Raw genomic sequence first — 19,882 nt, 5'->3', positions numbered from 1 at the left:
AAAGGTATAATATCTGTAACATCCATAGGCTTGTTCCTATGCATATATAAGAAAGTTGTACATGTATCATCAATATCATTCGAATATCAGAGATAAATATCAATATTACTGATTATGTATTCTTCATGTTATGATTTACTTATAAATGAAGATTGTTTCATTTGTCAGTATTGAGCCATTGTTTGATATCATTCATTTTTGTATTATTACATTGCATCATTCATATACACAACATGTTTATTTTTACCTTGGAAGGTGAAAAGAGAAGACATAAATATTTCATAGAAATTGTTTAAAGTTGACATGATTTATTTCATGGCATTGTATGTTTTAAAAAATTAGAAAAAATGAAAACAAAAGAAAAAGAAAGTAAGTAACAGACTGATATTTCATATATTTTCAAAGTGCATAAGATTGTAATGTCCGTGACGTTTTAAGACTTTTCTCTTTGAGTTTTCTTTTCAGTTTAAGTTTTAGGGATTGCTTCAATGACAGTGTTTATGTATTCTTAGATGATTGTAAAAGACATACCATGTAGAATAGTCTAAATTGTGAAAGTACTTTCATTTTACCATATCTATATACATTTATTAAATAATATTGAGTTGTTTATTGTTGCCATGGAAACTGAAAAACATTGTTTATTTCACAGAATGGACTAAAAAGTATCTTTATGTACCCTACAGTCATTTTGCTTCAGAAAAAGTAGAAAAAATAGTTTTTCACTAGCCTTAATTTCAGTTTTTAATAAGTGGACAAAAGTGTAATGTCCGTGACGCTCAAAATGTAATGTCCGCGACGCCAGATTTCTTTCCATCATTGTCATTTGAAACACTTTTTAATTTAGATTTGTTTAAAATATGTTACAGCAATATCAAAACATTCATTGTAAAGGAAAAATGTCTTATTAAGATGATTAAACTCACAGAGTTTGTAAACTATTTGTTGGCATGTAAAGAGTTGTGTCCAAAAAATGTAATGTCCGTGACGCACAACATTTTCTGGCATAATTAAACAACGATTGTATATTTTTTTCCTATATTCACAGTGTTGTTTTATCTAGATGAGTGGTGTGCGATCACCAAGTATTAGTTTCAAATAAATGTTTTCTCTTTTAAAACTAACCTCATAAAGTGTCAAAAAATGTCTGAAATGTAATGTCCGTGACGCTGGACTTGCCCAACAGGTTAAAAAATGCATATGTAGCATGGTTGTGAGAATGTACACTGTCACACTCAGAACCACACCAACCTGTAAAGATGCTGATGCTGTGCTCATACATATACACTGACAGCGTTGAGCATGTGACAGCATAGCGAGTCAAATGTGCTTACTCAGTGCATGTAGTCAGTCAGACACCATTAAAAAGGAATGTTACTAAAAATAGCAGCATGCATCTGCACGAGTCAAAATTGCTCCTTGTGAAAGTGAAATATCACTTTCAGTCTTGCAAGAATAACTAGAAATGTCGCTTTGGCGACTGGTATGCCTCAGCCATAATGCATGATTTTCCCAATAGGTCTAGATAGTACATGTGGACACTGTGTGATTACATTTTCACAAAATTGGCAAAATATTGGAATGACAAGTTTGTCACAAATGTGTTGAATGTTCACCTTCCTTGATGTAGGTTTAATTGGATGAATAGGAGAGCATGTATCTAGGGATTTAAGGACTTTAACTTGACTTTGACCCATTCATACATTTAGGCATTGAGTAATTTTCAAGGTACAGGTGTGGAGAAAAAGTGCAATTTCTGAATTGAATAGTAAATTGTTACCATTTTCATCTGGCCCTTGACCCTAAAATTCATAAGATAATTACTTTCAGGTAGAACATGCATAATATGTACTAAGTTTCAAGGTAACTTTAGCCACTTCCGAGATATGGAGGAAAAAGTTAGTTCAGCACTTTCACTTGATCTTTGACCTTTTGACCTTTGAGGCAAAAAGAGAAAAAAAAACTTTCCAGAGAATTTCTATTAGGTTACACACGCATACACCAAGTGTAAAAAAATAACCCTGCTGGCATTGCATAAATATGAGGGTAATAGTAACATTTTGAAGTCTTGCACTTGACCTTTGACCCCTGACCTTTGACCCCATGAACCCTACATTCTCTAGATAATCACTTCCAGTCAGTACATGTATATACTATGTTCCATGAAGATACCTTGAACAATTTTCCAAGGTACGGAGAAAAAAAAAGAAGTTTTAATATTTTTACTTGACCTTTTGACCTTTGACCTTTGACCTCATGACCCAAACTGTCACCAGAGAATCTTAATTGGGTAATACATGTATACACTAAGTTTCAAGAAAATCTCTTCAGGCATTCAATAGATATGGTGGAAATAGTGAAATTTTATGTATTTGACCCTGACCTTTTGACCTTTGACCTTTGACCTCATGACCCAAACTTTCACCAGAGAATCTTAATTGGGTAAAACATGTATACACTAAGTTTCAAGAAAATATCTTCGGGCATTCAATAGATATGGTGGAAATAGTGAAATTTTATGTATTTGACCTTGACCTTTTGACCTTTGACCTTGAGCATGTGCACCCAAAAGTTGATAGGCACAACTTCACCCCCTAATACACATACATGCCAAGTTTCATTAGGATACCTCAACAGGTTTCGATAGTTACCTTGTCCACAAAATTCATTACGGACGGACGGAAGGACGGACGGACGGACGGAAGGACGGACGGACGGACGGATGGACGGACAACCCGAAAACATAATGCCTCCGGCACCACTTCGTGGCGGAGGCATAAAAAATATTATTGTTTGTGTCATTAATGCATGAAATAAACAGTCGAGAAATCAACAAAAATGTGTTATTGAAATTGACAATTAGTATAGAAAACATTCAATGTGATATTGAGCAGTCTTGAAATAAGATTTACTTTTCTGGCGTCCTTGAGACTCTGTGAGACTCCATGGCCCGAGTTCACGAAGGTGGTACAAATGAAACCATGGTTTAAACCATGGACAAAAACCATGGAATGCCAAGTGTCGCAGGCGATATTTCGCTACGAAATCAGTCATTTCGTCGATGAAATGATTATTTTGTAAAGAAATGACAACATTTTGTAACTAAATGAACATTTCGTCCACGAAATGATAATTTCGTTAACGAAACAGTCATTTTGTCGACGAAATGACCAATTTCGTAACGAAATATTCTGTTTGACACTTGGCGCTCCATGGTTTTTGTCCATGGTTTAGACCATGGTTTTGTTTGTACCACCTTCGTGAATTCGGGCCCATGAGACTATACCAATCAAGACCATGTGACTGTGGTTTCATTTTTGTGGTTTCCTTCTTTTCCTTAACTTCCTTTTTTTTTAATGAGTGCTACAAATTTCAGATTTCCATGAAAGAAGCGATTTAAGGCAAAAAGCTCAGTTTTGGTTGCTATGAAAGTCATTTCCTCCTTTTTTTGTTGTTGTACCAATTCAAGCCATCATGTGAAAAGAGATTTTGTTTTTCCCTATTTGGTATATTGACAGACAAATCTGATAAGAAAATGTTTGTAACAATTTGACATCCTACATGTACTTGGCATGTCCAGGATCGCTATGGTTCTTTGATCCTTTAGACACAGTAGCCTTCATTTTATTTTTCATTGCAAGTGCTTTTATGGAAATGTATTGTATCTTGTTTTGGTACCCTTGTAGTGTTCTCTATTGATATTTATTTCTCTGAAACGATTGTCTCTATTTTGATTTATGGATAACTGCAGTGTTTCAGAATGTGAAATGCAACATGCAAAGATCATCTTAGAGCATCTCGTCCTTGCCCTGTTATGACATGACTTGCCCTGTTATGAATTCATTCTTCTTCTTCTTTTTTTTTTTGTGCCTTTGATTTGAAAGATTTTTTTGGAGTGGATGTGTGGGTTGAAGCAAGGCCTCAGGATATTTTATTGAAGCTCATGGAAGTAGGAGCCATTCTTGAATTTGATGGATTTTCATTGTGGTTGCCATAATTTGATTTCAAATGTTACACTTACACATTGTACTCAAGCCACTCGAATGGTCAAAGCTCTGAAAGTGTGCTTCTGTAAATGGCGATAACCTTCCATGAATACTTTTAATTCATCATAAAAGGCTAAAATCTGATAAGTGACATGCCTCAATTGTCAATATATTTTTTTTTTTTATCAAAAAAAAAATGTTGGTTAGAATTTACATTGATTTCCTGAAAATATGTTATGTAGCAGTGTTGTACAATTTTAAATTTCAATTTCTAATCACAAAATTCAGCAACTTTGCTTCCTTTCCATGTTATCAAATCCTCTGATTTGGTAATGATATATAAAAAGTACTCAAAAGAATTGTAGGGATTGAGCTGGGTGGTCACCATTATAGCCTAGTCTATCAAGAAAGAGTCATTAAAGGACAAGTTCACCTTCATTGACATAAGGATTGAGAGAATGCAGCAATATTAGTAGAACAAATCAGTGAAAATTTGAGGAAAATTGGACAATCTATGCAAAAGTTATGAATTTTTAAAACTTTTGTGTTGGAACCGCTGGATGAGGAGACTACTAAGGCTCATGATGTCATTTGAGTACAACAGTATGAAGAAAATGTAAAGAAACTTCAACATATTTTCACTTTTTTCGCATAATAAAAGAGCACTTGACTTGCCTCTTTCTAAAGGCAATGGGAATAATATTACCCATAACGTATGTCAGTAACGAGTCAAGGGAATGTGTACTTTTTTTCAAAAGATGAAATTTTGTGAAATTCTCTTTATATTTTCCTTATACATTTGTATTGTTGTACGCATGTGACATCATACACTGCAGTAGTCTTCTCATCCAGCGGTGCCTGCACAAAAAATTCAAAAATTCATAACTTTTGAACAGATTGTCCAATTTTCCTCAAAATTTCAATGATGTGTTCTACTAAGAAGTAACATTCTCTCAATCCTTATGTTAATGAAGGTGAACTTGTCCTTTAAAAAGAGAGGAAAGGTATTCCTTTGATCTACCCACAATGTCCAAATCCCCTACCTATTCTCACTCAAAGTTATTTTTAAAAGTAAAGATTGTCTTCAGCAGTACTTGTAACTTATGTTTCAATTTATGTCCTTTACTACAAATAGATCTGCATTATAGATCCAGAATGTGTATACAGTTGTAGCTCTTTTTATGCCTTCGCCACGAAGTGTCGCCGGAGGCATTATGTTTTCGAACTGTCTGTCCGTCCTTCCGTCCTTGCACCCGTAATCGATTTTGTGGACAGCGTTTCTAAAAAACCGTTGGAGGTATCCTTTGTGAAACTTAGCATGTGTATGTATGAGTGGTTGAAGTTGTGCCTATCAACTTTTGGGTGCACATGCTCAAGGCCAAAGGTCAAAAGGTCAAGGTCAAATGCTCAAAATGTCACTATTCTCCCACATCTACATGTATGCAATGCCTGAAGGTATTTTCTTGAAACTTAGTGTATACATGTATTACCTGATAAAGATTCTCTACTGAGAGTTTTGGGTCATGAGGTCTAGGTTCAAAGGTCAAAGGTCAAGTGAAAATGTTAAAATTTCAATTCTTTTTTTCCATATCTTGGAAAGGGTTCAAGGTATCTTCATGATTGGAACATACTGTATATGCCGAATATTTCGCAAGATTTTTATTTTCGCGAATTTCGCGAGTCAGGTGCTATTCGCGAAATTAAAGACACGCGAAAATAATGACTCTGATTCCGATATGAATGTGACGCACACGTATGCATTTCTCCGTTCAATACAGTACTCCACGATCGTAAATTTAACCACTTGCGAAATTGTCGGGAAGTCCCGATTCGCGAAAATTTAGACTTGCCAAATACATGGCGTATACAGTAGTACACAGGCATGTACTGACTGGCAGTGATTATCTAGGGAATTTAGGGGTCATGGATCAATGGTCAGGGGTCAAAGGTCAAGGTCAACTCCTCAAAATTTTATTTTCCCCTCATATTTATGCAATGCCTGCAGGATTTTTCTTAAAGCTTAATGCATTGTATGTACGTATTACCCAACAGAGATTCTCTGGGAAGTTTCTTGCCTAAAGGCCAAGGTCAAAGGTCAAGTGAAAGTGCTAAATTTAAGTTCTTCCTCCATATCTTGAAAGTGACTCAAGGTATCGTGAAACTTGGTCCAAAATTAATTGCATATTATGTTCTATCTGACTGATTTCCTTCGGAATTTTAGGGTTATAGGGTCAAAGGTCGAGGGTCAAAGGCCAGGTTAAAATGCTAACATTTTAATTTGATACTGAAATTACACTTTTTCTCTATACCTTGAAAATTACTCAGTGCATAGACTTGTAAAAGGGTCAAAGTCAAGTAAAAGTCCTCAAATCCCCAAATGGGCAATTCCACGGTAACTGACGTTACACGTAAGGATTTTCATGAAATTGTTTACCTTGTAGTTTTGTGAATGAAAGCACCTTGGGCTTGCAATTAGCATTGATGAATAAGTTCATGACAATGAAGAAATAGGTGGAAAGTTTTTCTCTCAAACTGCATTTCTTATCACATAGCAAGTGAAAATGTGTCGGTAACTGACGTTACGGAAAAAGGACATGGGAAATTATGGTGTAGATGTAAATGGAAATATCTCATGTCCCTGACTTTTGGCCTTTATGTGTTTAATGTGGCAATACACCTAGGTTCTTAGGAACAGGTGTGCAAAATAATGTGCAATTTAGTTGTCTCCTTTTACCACCATGCCAATTTCAGTGAAGGCATGATGGTAACTGACGTTACGTAACTGACGTTACGCTTACATTTGCCATAGGGTTTACACATGCAAAATCATGATTGGGAATAGCTATGTGATATTTCATAATTCTGACCATTCAGAATGATTTGGTTGATATGGAGTCATACCTTGGTTCATCAGTCATAAATACACAATGAAATGAAACAGTAGTCCATTTTCTTTGTATTCTATGAAAACTTAAAGGTAAACATGTCAGTAACTGACGTTACGTAACTGACGTTACACATACTTTACCGTGGGGTTTACAGAGAACTATTAAATTTATTTAACAGGTTATTATACTGCTGCAATGTACCAGTGACAATCCCAGGCAACTACAGCAACAAATTAAAACAAAATCTAAAGACACAAATAATATTGGGTGGGCCCTTAGGGGGCACCCCCCCCCCCATGCCATAGCACAGTTGGGCAAAAATAATGTAAATGCACAAGAGGATATTTCTTGACATTTGTCTGAAGATTTAATTTTTATTCAACATTTATGATTACACAGAGCCATTAATAGATTAAGCAGTTCCAAGTATGAATATATTGACATGGCTAAGGGCTTTGTTTGTTTGTTTGTTTGTTTGTTTGTTTTTTAATGAACAGGAAAGTTTTTATCTACATAGAGTGCTCCACCCATAATACCTTGTAGTACTACACAAAACATGGATATTTTTGTGCTTGAAAAAATATCAAAATATCTTCCAGGTCATGGGGAAAAAAAAACATGTATCAACTCATAAATATGCATAAATATGTATGAAATCTATTGTGATATATTTCTCCTTCTTTTCTTTATTTTACTCCTGATGATCTCCATCATCAATTGATTTAAATGAAAAGTGTCGCACTTTTAATATTTCTCTGTGAGGAAGAAAAATAAATGCTTTTTTGGTCAAAAGAGCATTATTGTTTTATTCCTAGCTTGAAGTAATTTAACTGTTTTTCTTTTCCTTTTCACTGATATATCACGGCTTGCAAATCCATTCGAGATGCCAAAAAATCAGACTTTGCAACGAAAGAATACTAAAATCAATATAAAAAACTCTTCCTGTTCATAATTATCATGTGTTGTATTACAAAATGTCCCTGTATGAATAGAATAAAGTAATCAACAAATACACACTGTATGAACATTTTTTTTTTAAACCCTATAGAATCCTCTCTCACTGTGAGCAACATCAGTGTTAAAGGGACTGTACAGTACTGGTTGAGGTAGGGATTCATGTTTTGAACATTCCGAAGTGAGATAATGAAAAGCCTCTCATGAAATATGAAAGAGCATGTAATTTTAAGAAGGATTCAATGTTTATTTGATGAAAATTGGTTTTCAAATGGCTGAGATATCCAAAAAAGTGCTAATAATAAAAGGCGACATGCCCCAACTTTATTAGTAACTCTTTGTTTCACCTTGTTTTTGGATATCTCAGCCATTTCAAAACCGATTTTCATCGAATAAACTTTTGATACCCCTTAGAATCGCATGCTCTTTGACATCTCATAGAATGGTTTCTGAATATCTCACAAAACGTTAAAAGCTAAATCTTCACCTCGACCAGAACTGTACACACCCTTTAAGTTTCAAACAATAATGAGTACATGCCTTATGTACCATAATACAAGATGAGCCATGTTAACTACACCACACATTTAAGTGCAAGAGAAGAAATATCTGTTTGTGCATTTGCCTTGAGGTAGAAACTTGACTAAGCTTCCTGAAAAAAAAAGAGAAAAATGCCAGCAAAAGCAAACATTGGTGAAGATTGTTAAACTGTTGGTATACAGCTGTGCAGAAGTTTGTTTGTTTGTTGTTTTTTTTTTTGTAGAAAATGTGGTTGACATGCAATCATGTCACTGATTAGGCCTACAAACTTTGGTAGCTTTATCATCCTGTAGGACTGGGAATGTACTAATTTGAGTGCATATATACTGCATGTGGCAAACTAAACTTCCAGATGTTTTAACCTTAAACTTGTGCTGAATCAAAAATCGAAAGCATAAGCTTCCCCCCCCCCCCAAAAAAAAAGATAATCATGGTAAATGAATGAATAAAAGAATTTAGAAATAAAATAAAATAAAAAAAAAAAATATCCATGGACATACCATGGTAATGACATCATTTCCTATGAAAGGGATTGCTGCTCTTTGTTGTAAGTTGACTTCCCAGATGTATTGAAATGGCCAAAAGTCAAAAAATTTGCCTCAGTTATAATTACTGTCATGGTAACTGACGTTACATACTCGTGTATGACGTTTCGGTAACTGACGTTACACATTTTGTAGTGTTCATTTTGACTCTCCAGTATGCCAAGTATCCTTATTTCTGGTATTAAAATAAAGGCATATGGGCATACATTAGAAATCCCAAGTTACATCATACAGCTCACTTCCTTTGATGAATAAACTTAAAAATTCCTTGTTTTTGGTAACTGACGTTACATCCATCATTATCAAAGTAATTAACAGTTTTTATCAAATTCTTTAAAGCTACCAGCTTTTTTTTCTATCGTGTGGTAAAAGACTTCTCTTGTAACTGCATACATGTGAAAGATTGTTGTTTAGAGTACTAATAAAGTGGATATACAGAGAGTAAGTTATGCAACAATACACTCTTTTCACCATTGAGTTATAGGCATATTTTGGCAGCCATTTTGAAAATCAAAATGGCCGCTTTTATTGAAAAACATAATGATTCTTAAAACTTCAACTCAAGTACTGTCTGAAAATGTATGGTGTTTGAAACAAATATCATTTTGAATTTTTGGCACCTGTGTCCTAGTTACCGTGGAATTGCCCAAATACATACAGATCTACATGCTCTCTTTCAATAGAAAATGTAGCCACAATTAAACCTAGTTCAAGGAAAGTGAACACTCAACACATTATAACATGTCATTTTAATATTTTGCCAATTACAATGTAGATGAAACTATCATCACACATTGTCAAGACGTAGCATATGTAAGTACTATAGGCCTAATTAGGAGAATCATACATACATGTACATAATGGCGGAGGCATACTGGTTGCCATAGCAACATTTCTAGTTTTTTATACCTTCCCTGAGCAGAGTTCCAGGGGGCATGATGTCTTCAGGTTGTCAGTCTGTCTATCCATACCACATCTCATTTCTGTTTTGTTCTCATTGAATTCCCTTGCTAAAACTGCACCTGACTATATTGTGCCTTCTAATTATGACACACTTATTTTTATTTTTTTATTTTTATTTTTTTTACTATTTTTGTATAATCTGCATCTAGATATTGTATGAACAAGTTTTGTACTTGTATGAGAAGTCTGGACATAGTAATTTAATTTGTGTGTTGATAGACTGTGTTGTAGCAAGAAATATCAAATAATATTCGTTGGTTAGCATTCAAAGGATCATGATATTATTTCATTGTTTATTTTTTTCCCTTTTTTCACTCAGAGGTGACCACATGTTGGATGCATCACTAATCAACTGCCGAAGTTTGACAAAAAAAAAACCCAAACAAACAAAAACCAGCAAAATCTTGAAATGTTCAAAATGCAGTTTATAAGGTAACTTGTTACTTTCTTCATTTGAAATGGTGGGTCATGATTTTGTTGTCTTTCTTTGAATTATCAATTATTATCATTATTAAATCAAGAATTCAAATGTTCACTCCCATTTGTCTTGGCAGTTTTGAAATATTTAAGTCATTTCTTTTCTGGAATCATTAATTTCATAGCTTACTAACTGTCGTGGAAAAGTAATTGATTTGCATCTGTCAATATGTTAAAACCGCTGTGCACTTTGCATCCGCATCGATATCAATGTGCAAGTCATGAGCAAATTTGTTTTGAACCCAGAGAATGAAGGATTGCATGCTGTTTGCCTTCATAATGACACTCTGTCTGGCTTCGAGTGGTGCTGATGAACTGAGAAGGGAAATCGCGGGATTGGGGGGGGGGAGGGGATTATTCTTTATCTGGCATGCACAATAATGACTTTCAGGTGAGTTTCAGAATGGTGGTGTTCTGCTGGGTGTATTGAGGGTGGGACGTTTTGGCAGAGAAAACTGTGCGCAAACAAGTGAAGAAAACAAGTGAAGCATTCAGTGCGACTCTTGGAGCAATGGCGGATCACATTTTACAGTTTCTTTGGTATTTAATAAGAATATTTTTTTTTTTTGGGGGGGGGGTCCTTTAAAATTAGCACTTGAATTATTATTCCTCTCTCGTTGAAATGTGAGTAGCTGTAGATTATAATGTTGGCAACACATGAAGGCTAGATCAATAGCTATGGTTGTTTCCCCACATACCAGCATACTGTTAGTGTTAGGCGTGTTTGCTGTAAGTGTGCACTCCTTTGTCTAAAATGTTCTGCTGTAGCGAGGTAAAAGTGCATAATGTACTCATGTTGCTAGGTTTAGTGAGGCTGATGGATGAGGTCTTGGTAATGAGGATCCATAACTCAATGGTGTCTCTTTTTCTTATAGAAGTGCATCAACCCTTCATTGCATTTCAATTAGGGAGACATTTAATGTGTTTGTGCAAATTCAGATAATTGGTATAAAATTGGTAGTTGAAAGGACTGGTGTTCTAGACTCCAAGTAGCCACTTACAATATCATTGTAGTTGATGTGCATTCACTGGAAGTACAAAATTGAGTTTGTTACAAACTTTGCAATTTGCCCTCGGGTGCATTACCATCACATTAGCTGTTTCAAGTCAGTCACTTTAATTCGCCACTAGTTTTGTACAATTGTACATTATGTCGCTTTTCTGTGCTGATCATTGGTGCCAATGTAGGTTGTCAGTGTGTTTTGCTCTCCGTTGGGATGCTTGAAAATAGAATGTATCACAAAGACTCAGCTAAGGCTTGTGATACATTTAGAAGTATGAAATGCACTTTGCACGCTATTCATATGACGAATGGACAAGAAAATGAAATGCACGTCATTGCCATGAGCGCCCAGAACGAAGCAATGAATTGGGTAGAAGAAGTCTCTTTTATCTCCCTTTACCACAAACTTACAAACCATTTGAATTTGCAGTCAGAGGAAACTGATTATTTTGTTGTTCACAGCAGACGGAAGTGAATCTTAACAATCATTGCTGCCTTTCTGACTAAACTACAGTAATCCATCTTAAACTTTAACTATCATGAATTTCTCAAATTAGAAATAAAGGCCACCATAACTTGCAGAAGGGGAGAAACATATTTTTAATATTTTGCATTGGGGTTTGTGAATATATCCAAGTCTTTAAAAAAAAAAAAAAAACTCTTTTTTTTTTTAAAGCTATAATATAGAAATTAACTTTAAGAGTCAATTTTTAGCCATCACATCAAAGCCCAGAGACTGTTATGGGTAAGTGTCATCAGTGAGAAACCAATGTTCTCTACATCAGATGACATTTACAGATGACTAGTTGTATAGATTTTCCATATATTAACCGATTTCCTTCTCCTTTCCTCCTCTTCCCCCCCCCCCCCCCACAGAGGAGACAGCGTCTACCAGCAATGGCTCAGACCCTCTAGGGGCAAGCATGAGGGCCAAACAAGGCTCTGTGGATGAAGACGAGGAGGATGAGGTAACCACCGAGGAGCCCGATGGAGATGGGGCGCAAATACCTGGGGAGCTCCACAGGAGGGACCTCACAGGTGCGTCAGGGTCAGGGTTCAAATCCCTGCTGCTACATGTACATTGTATAGCTATTTATCCCCCAGTGCACCCCCATTTCCAAAGACCTCTAATTCAATGCTAGCCTTGCTTCACCTGCAAAAAATGATGTGGGTGAAAGGTAACTTGGATAGAAGGACACAATATTTTTCCTTTCTTTGTGTGCTCTATATAGTCAGAGACTTCACAAAATCTGACATTGTTTGAGTGCCAGTTGTATGCTAGCCTGCTAGAGGTTGTTTGAAAAGGCATCCAAAAATTATAAGCGCTCTAATTTCCATCATACCATTCTAAGTTTCACCAAATGTAATCACTATATAGTGCATTTTATGCAAATGAAATTACTGATAGGTGTTAAGTCTCAACTCATGCTGTGTCTCACAGGAAGATATGAGAACTCTTCCTGAATCTTATAAGCCACAGCTACCCTAGACATCTTTCCACTGTCCTTAAGGTCCATAGGACCTAAACATCTGTAGCAGCGATTTTATCATTAGCTATAAGGATTTTTAGTTTCAGTGTCAAAAGCAATGTGGGTGTGTATCTTCCTGAAAATGGAGGTTTGATGCACGTATTGTGATACTTGTCACAAAAACTAACAAACACACACACAAAAAAACATGTTTTTGTTATCGCAGAGCTAGGTATTCCATTTTTCTTTTGATGTAAAACAACAGAGCTGTCCTCCCCTATGAGGCCGGTCCCCGACACTGAGACGCCAGAAACGCCCACCACCGACCAGTCCACCATCGCCGACACCTCGGACGTGGCTTCGTCCCCCGTCGTCGACGGCGACATCGTGAGGATGGAGAAACTGCTGGATAGCTGGAGTCTGGAGCTGAAGAGGAACATCCTTGTGAGTCCTCCGTACCTCTTATTTGCGTGGGAATGCACGCTTGATTTCACTGGATCGGGGTTCTCTTTTGAGGGGGAGTGATGGAAATTTTCATGGTCGACCGGCTGGCTGGAAAGGGTTGGTCATAGAGCGTTCCTACAAGTACGTGTTTGGAATGTTGTTGAGGGAAGGTTATGAAGTTCTTAAGTGCTCTGAAGTGATTTCATTGCCTTGGTGATATATATGTACACTTACACTTGAAAAAATGGCGATAAGAGTATTTTGTAATCGCCCGTCCAACTACATCCCCCCACCGACTAACAAAGAAACTGAAGAAAAAGTTAAACCATCTGTTTCAGTGCATGAGTACTTGAGGTAGTCTACAACTTAGTGTAAATCTCATCCAAAATGCTCTCATGCTCTGTCATGCAATATTAATGTGTTGGGCAGGTTTATTATTATCATTCTTTTTTTTTTTTTTTTTTTTTTTGGGGGGGGGGGGGGGGGACAAAGTCTGTTAACCATAGTGTAGCTCTGCACCAGTGCATCCTTTCTTGACATTATCAGACTTATGGTACACTCTACATAAGCTTGTGCACAGGTATGATTCATGATACAGAGCTGCGAGATCTCTCTTGTTCTACACTACAGGAGCCTCTCTCTCTCTCTCTCTTTCTGTCAAAAATGAATGAATGAATAAATAAAGAGATAGATGAATAAATAGATGGATACCATATACTATTTATTTATTTATTTATTTATCTATTTATTTTACTTGTATATTTATTTATTTTATTAATTATATTTATCTATTTTTTTAAACTTATATTTATTCATTTATCAATGCAAATAAATGTAACTATTTCTTGAAGCCCTGACAAGAGAATATAGTTCAAAGCCTTTCTGACTTTGTGTTTGCCTATTGAAATTCCTGAAACATGGTGATACCTTTGTACATGTACCTCCCCAATGGCTTGCTGGAACTGCACTGATTATAATTGGGGGGGGGGGGGGGGGAGGTTAGCAACCTGGATATGGGTAGCATATAGTAGCCTATATGATCATATATGATCATCCTCTCCTGTGACAGACTTTTGAATTATTTTGATATTTTGAAATGTCATCAGTAGAATCATTAATAGTATACTGAGCACAGGAGAGCAGTGATCTGCAATTCCAGTAACTTAAAATAATATAATTTTCTCAGTGAAAAAAACAACAACAACACACACACACAAAACAACCCTCCAAATTATAAAGTAATGTTTGCAGTGTATAGGAGAGTCTATTGAGTAAAATTTGTTCAATGCCCTTATTAGTTGAACGCTTGAAAATAGAAGAGTCTAAATCTTGAGAGGTTGTCAAGAGACTAATGGCAGGTTATAAATCTGATAACAATCACTTGCTGTGTTATAATGCCCCTGGAATACTGATTAGATCTTTTATATACTCTGATATTAACCCAAATACTCAATATATCTTGTTTTACAAGAACAGAATAATCATTCCTTTTTTCTGGTAGAAAAAATAGAAAAAAGGAGAAGGTAAATGTCACACTTTATGTAAGCCTCCAATAGAGGCTAAAAGCTTTGTCTGTTGCTTTAGAGCTTCGATGATGGTAATGATAATAATGACATTAAAGGGATGGTACAGTATTGGTGGAGATGAGAATTGGGCTTTTAACTTTCAGCGAGATACCAAGAAAACACTTATGATATAGTTCAGAGTATACCATTTTAAGAGGAATTGAAAGTTTATTTGATGAATATCGGGCTTGAAATAGCTGAAACATCCAAAAACAAAGTAAACCAAAGCGATCGTAATAAAGTGTGGGTCCCACACTTTATTAGAATCGCCCTTTTCTGGATATCTCAGCCATTTCAAAACCAATTTTCATCAAATAAACATTTAATTCCTCATAGAATTACATGCTCTTTCATATTTCAGAAGAGGTTTCTCATTATCTCACCAAAAAATGTTAGAAACCTGAAATTAGGTCTCAACCAAAACTGTACGATCCCTTTAACAATGGATGTGCTGTATGTGGCATTTTAAAGCGCACCACATGTAAGCCCCATTACCCAATTAAAAACAAAAGGAAAAAAAAAGTGGCAAGCAAATATTTGGCCATTTTATTGTCCCGCCTTATTCTTTCCATACATTCTGTTTGAAAATATCTCCAGATTTTTTTTTTTTCTGTAATGGAGAGATTTTACAGAGCAAAATTGATTGAATTTAACCAAACTTTGTACTGTGCAATAAGTACTTGACGGACTATTGGGTACAGTTGTGAAAAATTGAAGGTCAAGGTCAAACTTGTGCTATGTGGAATGTTATCTATGATTGAGAAAAAGCTATCTAAAACTTAAAACAGGTGTGCCTTCTAGTTACCTTTGACAAAACAAATTAGTGGTGTCATATCAAAAAGACTGTAACTTGGTCAAAAGGTCCTGAACAGATTATGAAATACTACAGTATTTTCAGAAAAAGAAAATGACCAGGGAAATTCAGTGTACTTGGCACAGATATCACAGATATTACAGATCAAGTCTTTGATATGAATTTTAATGTTGAGCTTGATTTGTCTTAGGTTAGCTGTCCACAGGTAAAGGGCCAAATTTGCTATGTCTTTGATATGCTTCCAAACTTGCCCTGAGAGGTTTGAGTATATCATTTCACGCACACAAACAAACACACATGCATACACAAAATAAATACTAAGTAATCAGAGCTTTGAGCCATCATTCATTGCAAGACTTTTCCAGGCACATTCACAGCTACTGCAGACGCACCATACGCCATGTTGTTCGTAACTCGTGAAATACAGTAAGGTGCATACATGTGCAGAGGTGCGTCACTCGACAATGTGATGTCAAGTGTTGGAAGCCTTAAGCAGCTTGTCAATAAAGTGTTAGTAGCATGCTGAAAATGTGTGCACCGACTCAAAAATTTAAGACCTCCTTTGTGGTGAACCCATCTCCACATAAAACGGTCTCTTCATCCCATTTTCCTTGCACCCATGCCTTCCCCATCCCCTCCCCTGTCCCTTCAATTGCACATTCCCCTTACCCCCTCCCCCCCCCCCCCAAAAAAAAAAAAAAAATTCACATCATCACTCAAACCATGCAGAAAGATGCATCCTAGCAAAGCTGCCCCAATTCTCTCCTCGATTCTGAAGGAGGCTTCCTGAAGAAAAACATCAATATCTTTTCATGTCAAAATAAGAGAATATAAAAATCTCCCAAATTTGGGGATGATTTTTGCCCTTTGAAAAGTGTAACACACAAAATGCATCTTTCTGATTGCTCTGTAGAATCTACTGATTTTGACAGAAGTGTTGCCACCTGTGATGTAGCATGCTATTAAAGGAAACCAAAACTCAAATAGAAATATGGATTGAGTGAAAGCAGTCAGCATTAGTACAACACATCAGTGAAAGCTTGAGGAAAATCGGACAATCTATGCAAATGTTATGAATTTTTAAAATGTTGGTGTTGGAACTGCTGGATAAGGAGACTACTCATGGTTATGACATGTGTGAACAACAATATAAAGAATTTATGAAGGGAATTCTGTGAAAATTCATTTTTCATGAAAATCACACATTCCATCAACTTGATACTGACATATGTTAAGGGTAGCAATTATTCCCCCTGCTTTCTGAAAGCAGTTAGTCAAGTGCTCTTCATTATACTAGAAAAGCGAATTTTTGTGGAATTCCCTTTATATTTTCTTTAAATGGTTGTCCACACATGACATCATAACCTCTAGTAGTCTCCTCATCCAGTGGTTCCAACACCAAAACTTTAAAACTTCATAACTTTTGCATCGATTGTCCAATTTTCCTCAAACTTTCACTGATGTGTTCTACTAATGTTACTGCTTTCACTCAATCCACATATCTCTTTGGGTTTGGGTTACCTTTAAGGGGAACAGAGCTGGGCATACACACCCCTATCCGCTTCATACAGCGTGCTAGATCTATTGAGATGAGCAGTATGGAAGATCCACTCCAGATAGACAGGCTCGTGTTACGCCCAAGTCCACCCCTGATGACACACACTGCCCTGGGGTGGGGGGGGGGGGGAGATTCTCGGCCGCTTATTTGTCCAGCACTCCTCCTAAACCTGAATAGCCACTAGGAGCAACAAGGACTACTGCCCACAGTCCATCATGTAGCGACAGCGTATCATGAGATCATCGTATGTATATTCACACCTCTTCTTCAAGGCCAAACACTGCAAAGTACATACATATGTTGCAGTCCTCTTCGGAGGCTGTAAATCTAGTGTTTTGGCCGTGCATTTTCTACATCAGGTCATTTATCCTGCTTATAGGAGCCATCTATTCCGCAGTTAACTGTAGACAAATAATACATTAATTTGTCATTATAAACACAGTTTTGCAGGTTTGACCATACAGATCAAAATGATTTTATGTCATTTTATGTCATCTCGACAAAGAAAGAGGATTTGCCCTTTTTTTAAAGGAAACCTTTGTATGAATTGCAACATTTGATGTACTGAATGCAATTATCTGTGGTGTGTTCCCTGTATCATTAGAGGTATTAAATTACAAGTTTGTCTTCTGTTTGTTTGTTTGTTTTTTGTTTATTTGTTTTTTAAATAATGGAAGATTATTTGTCAGGTTTGCCAAAGAAGATTATTTGTCAGGTTTGCCAAAGAAGATAATTTGCTGTATAGCATTTTGATTTTTAGGTGATATGTCACCATTAATGGATCTTCATTAGATGGTTTACTAATATTTCCTTTGGTAAAGCTGTGTTTGATTTTGTTTCCTTAAAACTGAACATTCACATTTTAAGTACACATAAACTCTAGAGTGGACATTGTATTTCAACAAAGAATGTCGAAGATATACATACAATGGTTATGAATGCCTTATGTGTGAGTATTTCTGCACTTATATATGTACAAACATAGATTGATAAACAGATTGTAAATGTAGGGGAGATGGCATGCATTGAAAAAAAAAATCAACTGTATTTGTAAGCGCAATTTTTAATGATTACAAAACTTTTACAGCATGGTATATCAATTTATCAGTTCCATTTTAGTTTACACATATATGTCTCAATGGTGTTGACACTGTCTAGTTTTCAACGTAACACGATGCAGGCAGTCTTTTCTATCTCTGTCATACATTGTTGTACTGAATGCCACTTCTGTGTACCGGTATGATTATTACACAGGTAGCTCCTTTTTTCTCACACTCTTCCCTCTCGTCTTGTGCTCACTCAGGCAGAACTCAGCCAGGCCAAGATCGCCGTTATTGAGAGACATCGCATGGACGTGAGACTCCTCAAAGAAAGGTCAGCCATACTGACTTTATGTCGATATCAACGCTACCTTGTATGTTAAACCCTTTTAACATGTGTACGTAACCCCCCTTGCCCACCCCTCTTAAAAGTCACTAAACCGCGCATGGGCGCCCATACGCATTTAAAGTGTTTGTGGGCATGTATCTGTGTTTCTCCATGTGATTTGTGTGTGTAAATGTGTTTCATTGCTTTGTTCATGTCATTCTAATGGTACATTGATTATTCATGCATATTATGGTACACGTATAATGGAATTTGGGAGTTTTTTTGAGTTATTCATGAGGATCCACGATCCACAAGGATTTTGTTTTTATATTTGCGAGTCTTTTGTTATTTACAAATTATCAACATGTGAAAATATTTACTCTTATCCTGATGCAAATGTGAGGTGCAAGCATACATTTCTCCGCCAATAGCTATATCGAGACATTTATTAGTGGAACATATGACATGCAAAAATAGTTGCGTATTTTATTTTCACACTGGTTTCTGGTCACGCGAAATGAGCGAAAATTTCCACACTGAAAATGTCTACTTTTACAATATAGTAGCTATTGGGTTGCAATGTACACCAAATGACAAACTACACTCAAGGGTTATGTTCCCTGCAATGACCCGCCTTGTCCCCCTTTTCACCCCCCCCCCCCCCCCCTGCAGGCAGCAGCGAGAGTTGCGCCAGCTGCAGAACGAGATCGAGAGCCAGAAGGAGCTGCTGCACACCTTTGAGCAGTCGGTGGAGCGCAAGGACCACATCATCTCCAACCTGACGCGGGCCGTGCAGAAGGAGAAGGACCGCTTCGAGATGCTGCGGCGCTTCGAGTCCTGGAAGCTGCGACACAGTGAGGACCGCAGACAGGTGAGCGCAGGGACCCCGCTGTTACCATTCTCTTTGTCAATCTCCAAAACCATCACATAAATGTTAGAAACATCCCCTCCCCAAAAAAACAAAACAAAACAAAAACAAAATCAATACTCCCAACAACAACGTCAGCACGCAAATGAAACCAATTTCATGAATTTTCTACTCAATATTCACGCTCATCTGCAGAGAAATGCAGTACAGCGACTCCCATTATGACAAAGTCCTTGGGACAGGCAGTTTTCTTTCGTTCTATCAAAATTTCATTATATCAGAACAAATAAAGTGTATAAAGATATCTAGATGATAATTTTGGGCCCTGAACATTACTTTGTTGTATATGAAATTTTGTTTGAACCATGTTCGTTATAACAAGAGTGCATTGTAGATCAAACTTGTGTTTTAAGGAAAATGTTAGACAGATATTTCTCTCA

General features: G+C 36.5%; 1 protein-coding gene across 1 annotated transcript in view; it reads left to right on the top strand.

The window, feature by feature from the left end:
- Window positions 1-19,882, top strand: part of LOC140238201 (centrosomal protein POC5-like) — a 43,120-nt gene that overhangs the window by 6,472 nt on the left and 16,766 nt on the right. Inside the window, exons 3-6 of the mRNA XM_072318138.1 lie at window positions 12,233-12,394; window positions 13,091-13,269; window positions 18,510-18,580; window positions 19,247-19,445. Coding sequence (XP_072174239.1) covers window positions 12,233-12,394; window positions 13,091-13,269; window positions 18,510-18,580; window positions 19,247-19,445 — 611 coding nt within the window. The remainder of the gene's footprint in view (window positions 1-12,232; window positions 12,395-13,090; window positions 13,270-18,509; window positions 18,581-19,246; window positions 19,446-19,882) is intronic.

The sequence above is a fragment of the Diadema setosum genome, chromosome 14 (genome assembly GCF_964275005.1).
Source record: "Diadema setosum chromosome 14, eeDiaSeto1, whole genome shotgun sequence".
Taxonomy (NCBI): Eukaryota; Metazoa; Echinodermata; class Echinoidea; order Diadematoida; family Diadematidae; genus Diadema; species Diadema setosum.
The sequence above is the reverse complement of the archived record's forward strand: the minus strand, read 5'-3'. Positions and strand labels throughout refer to the sequence as shown.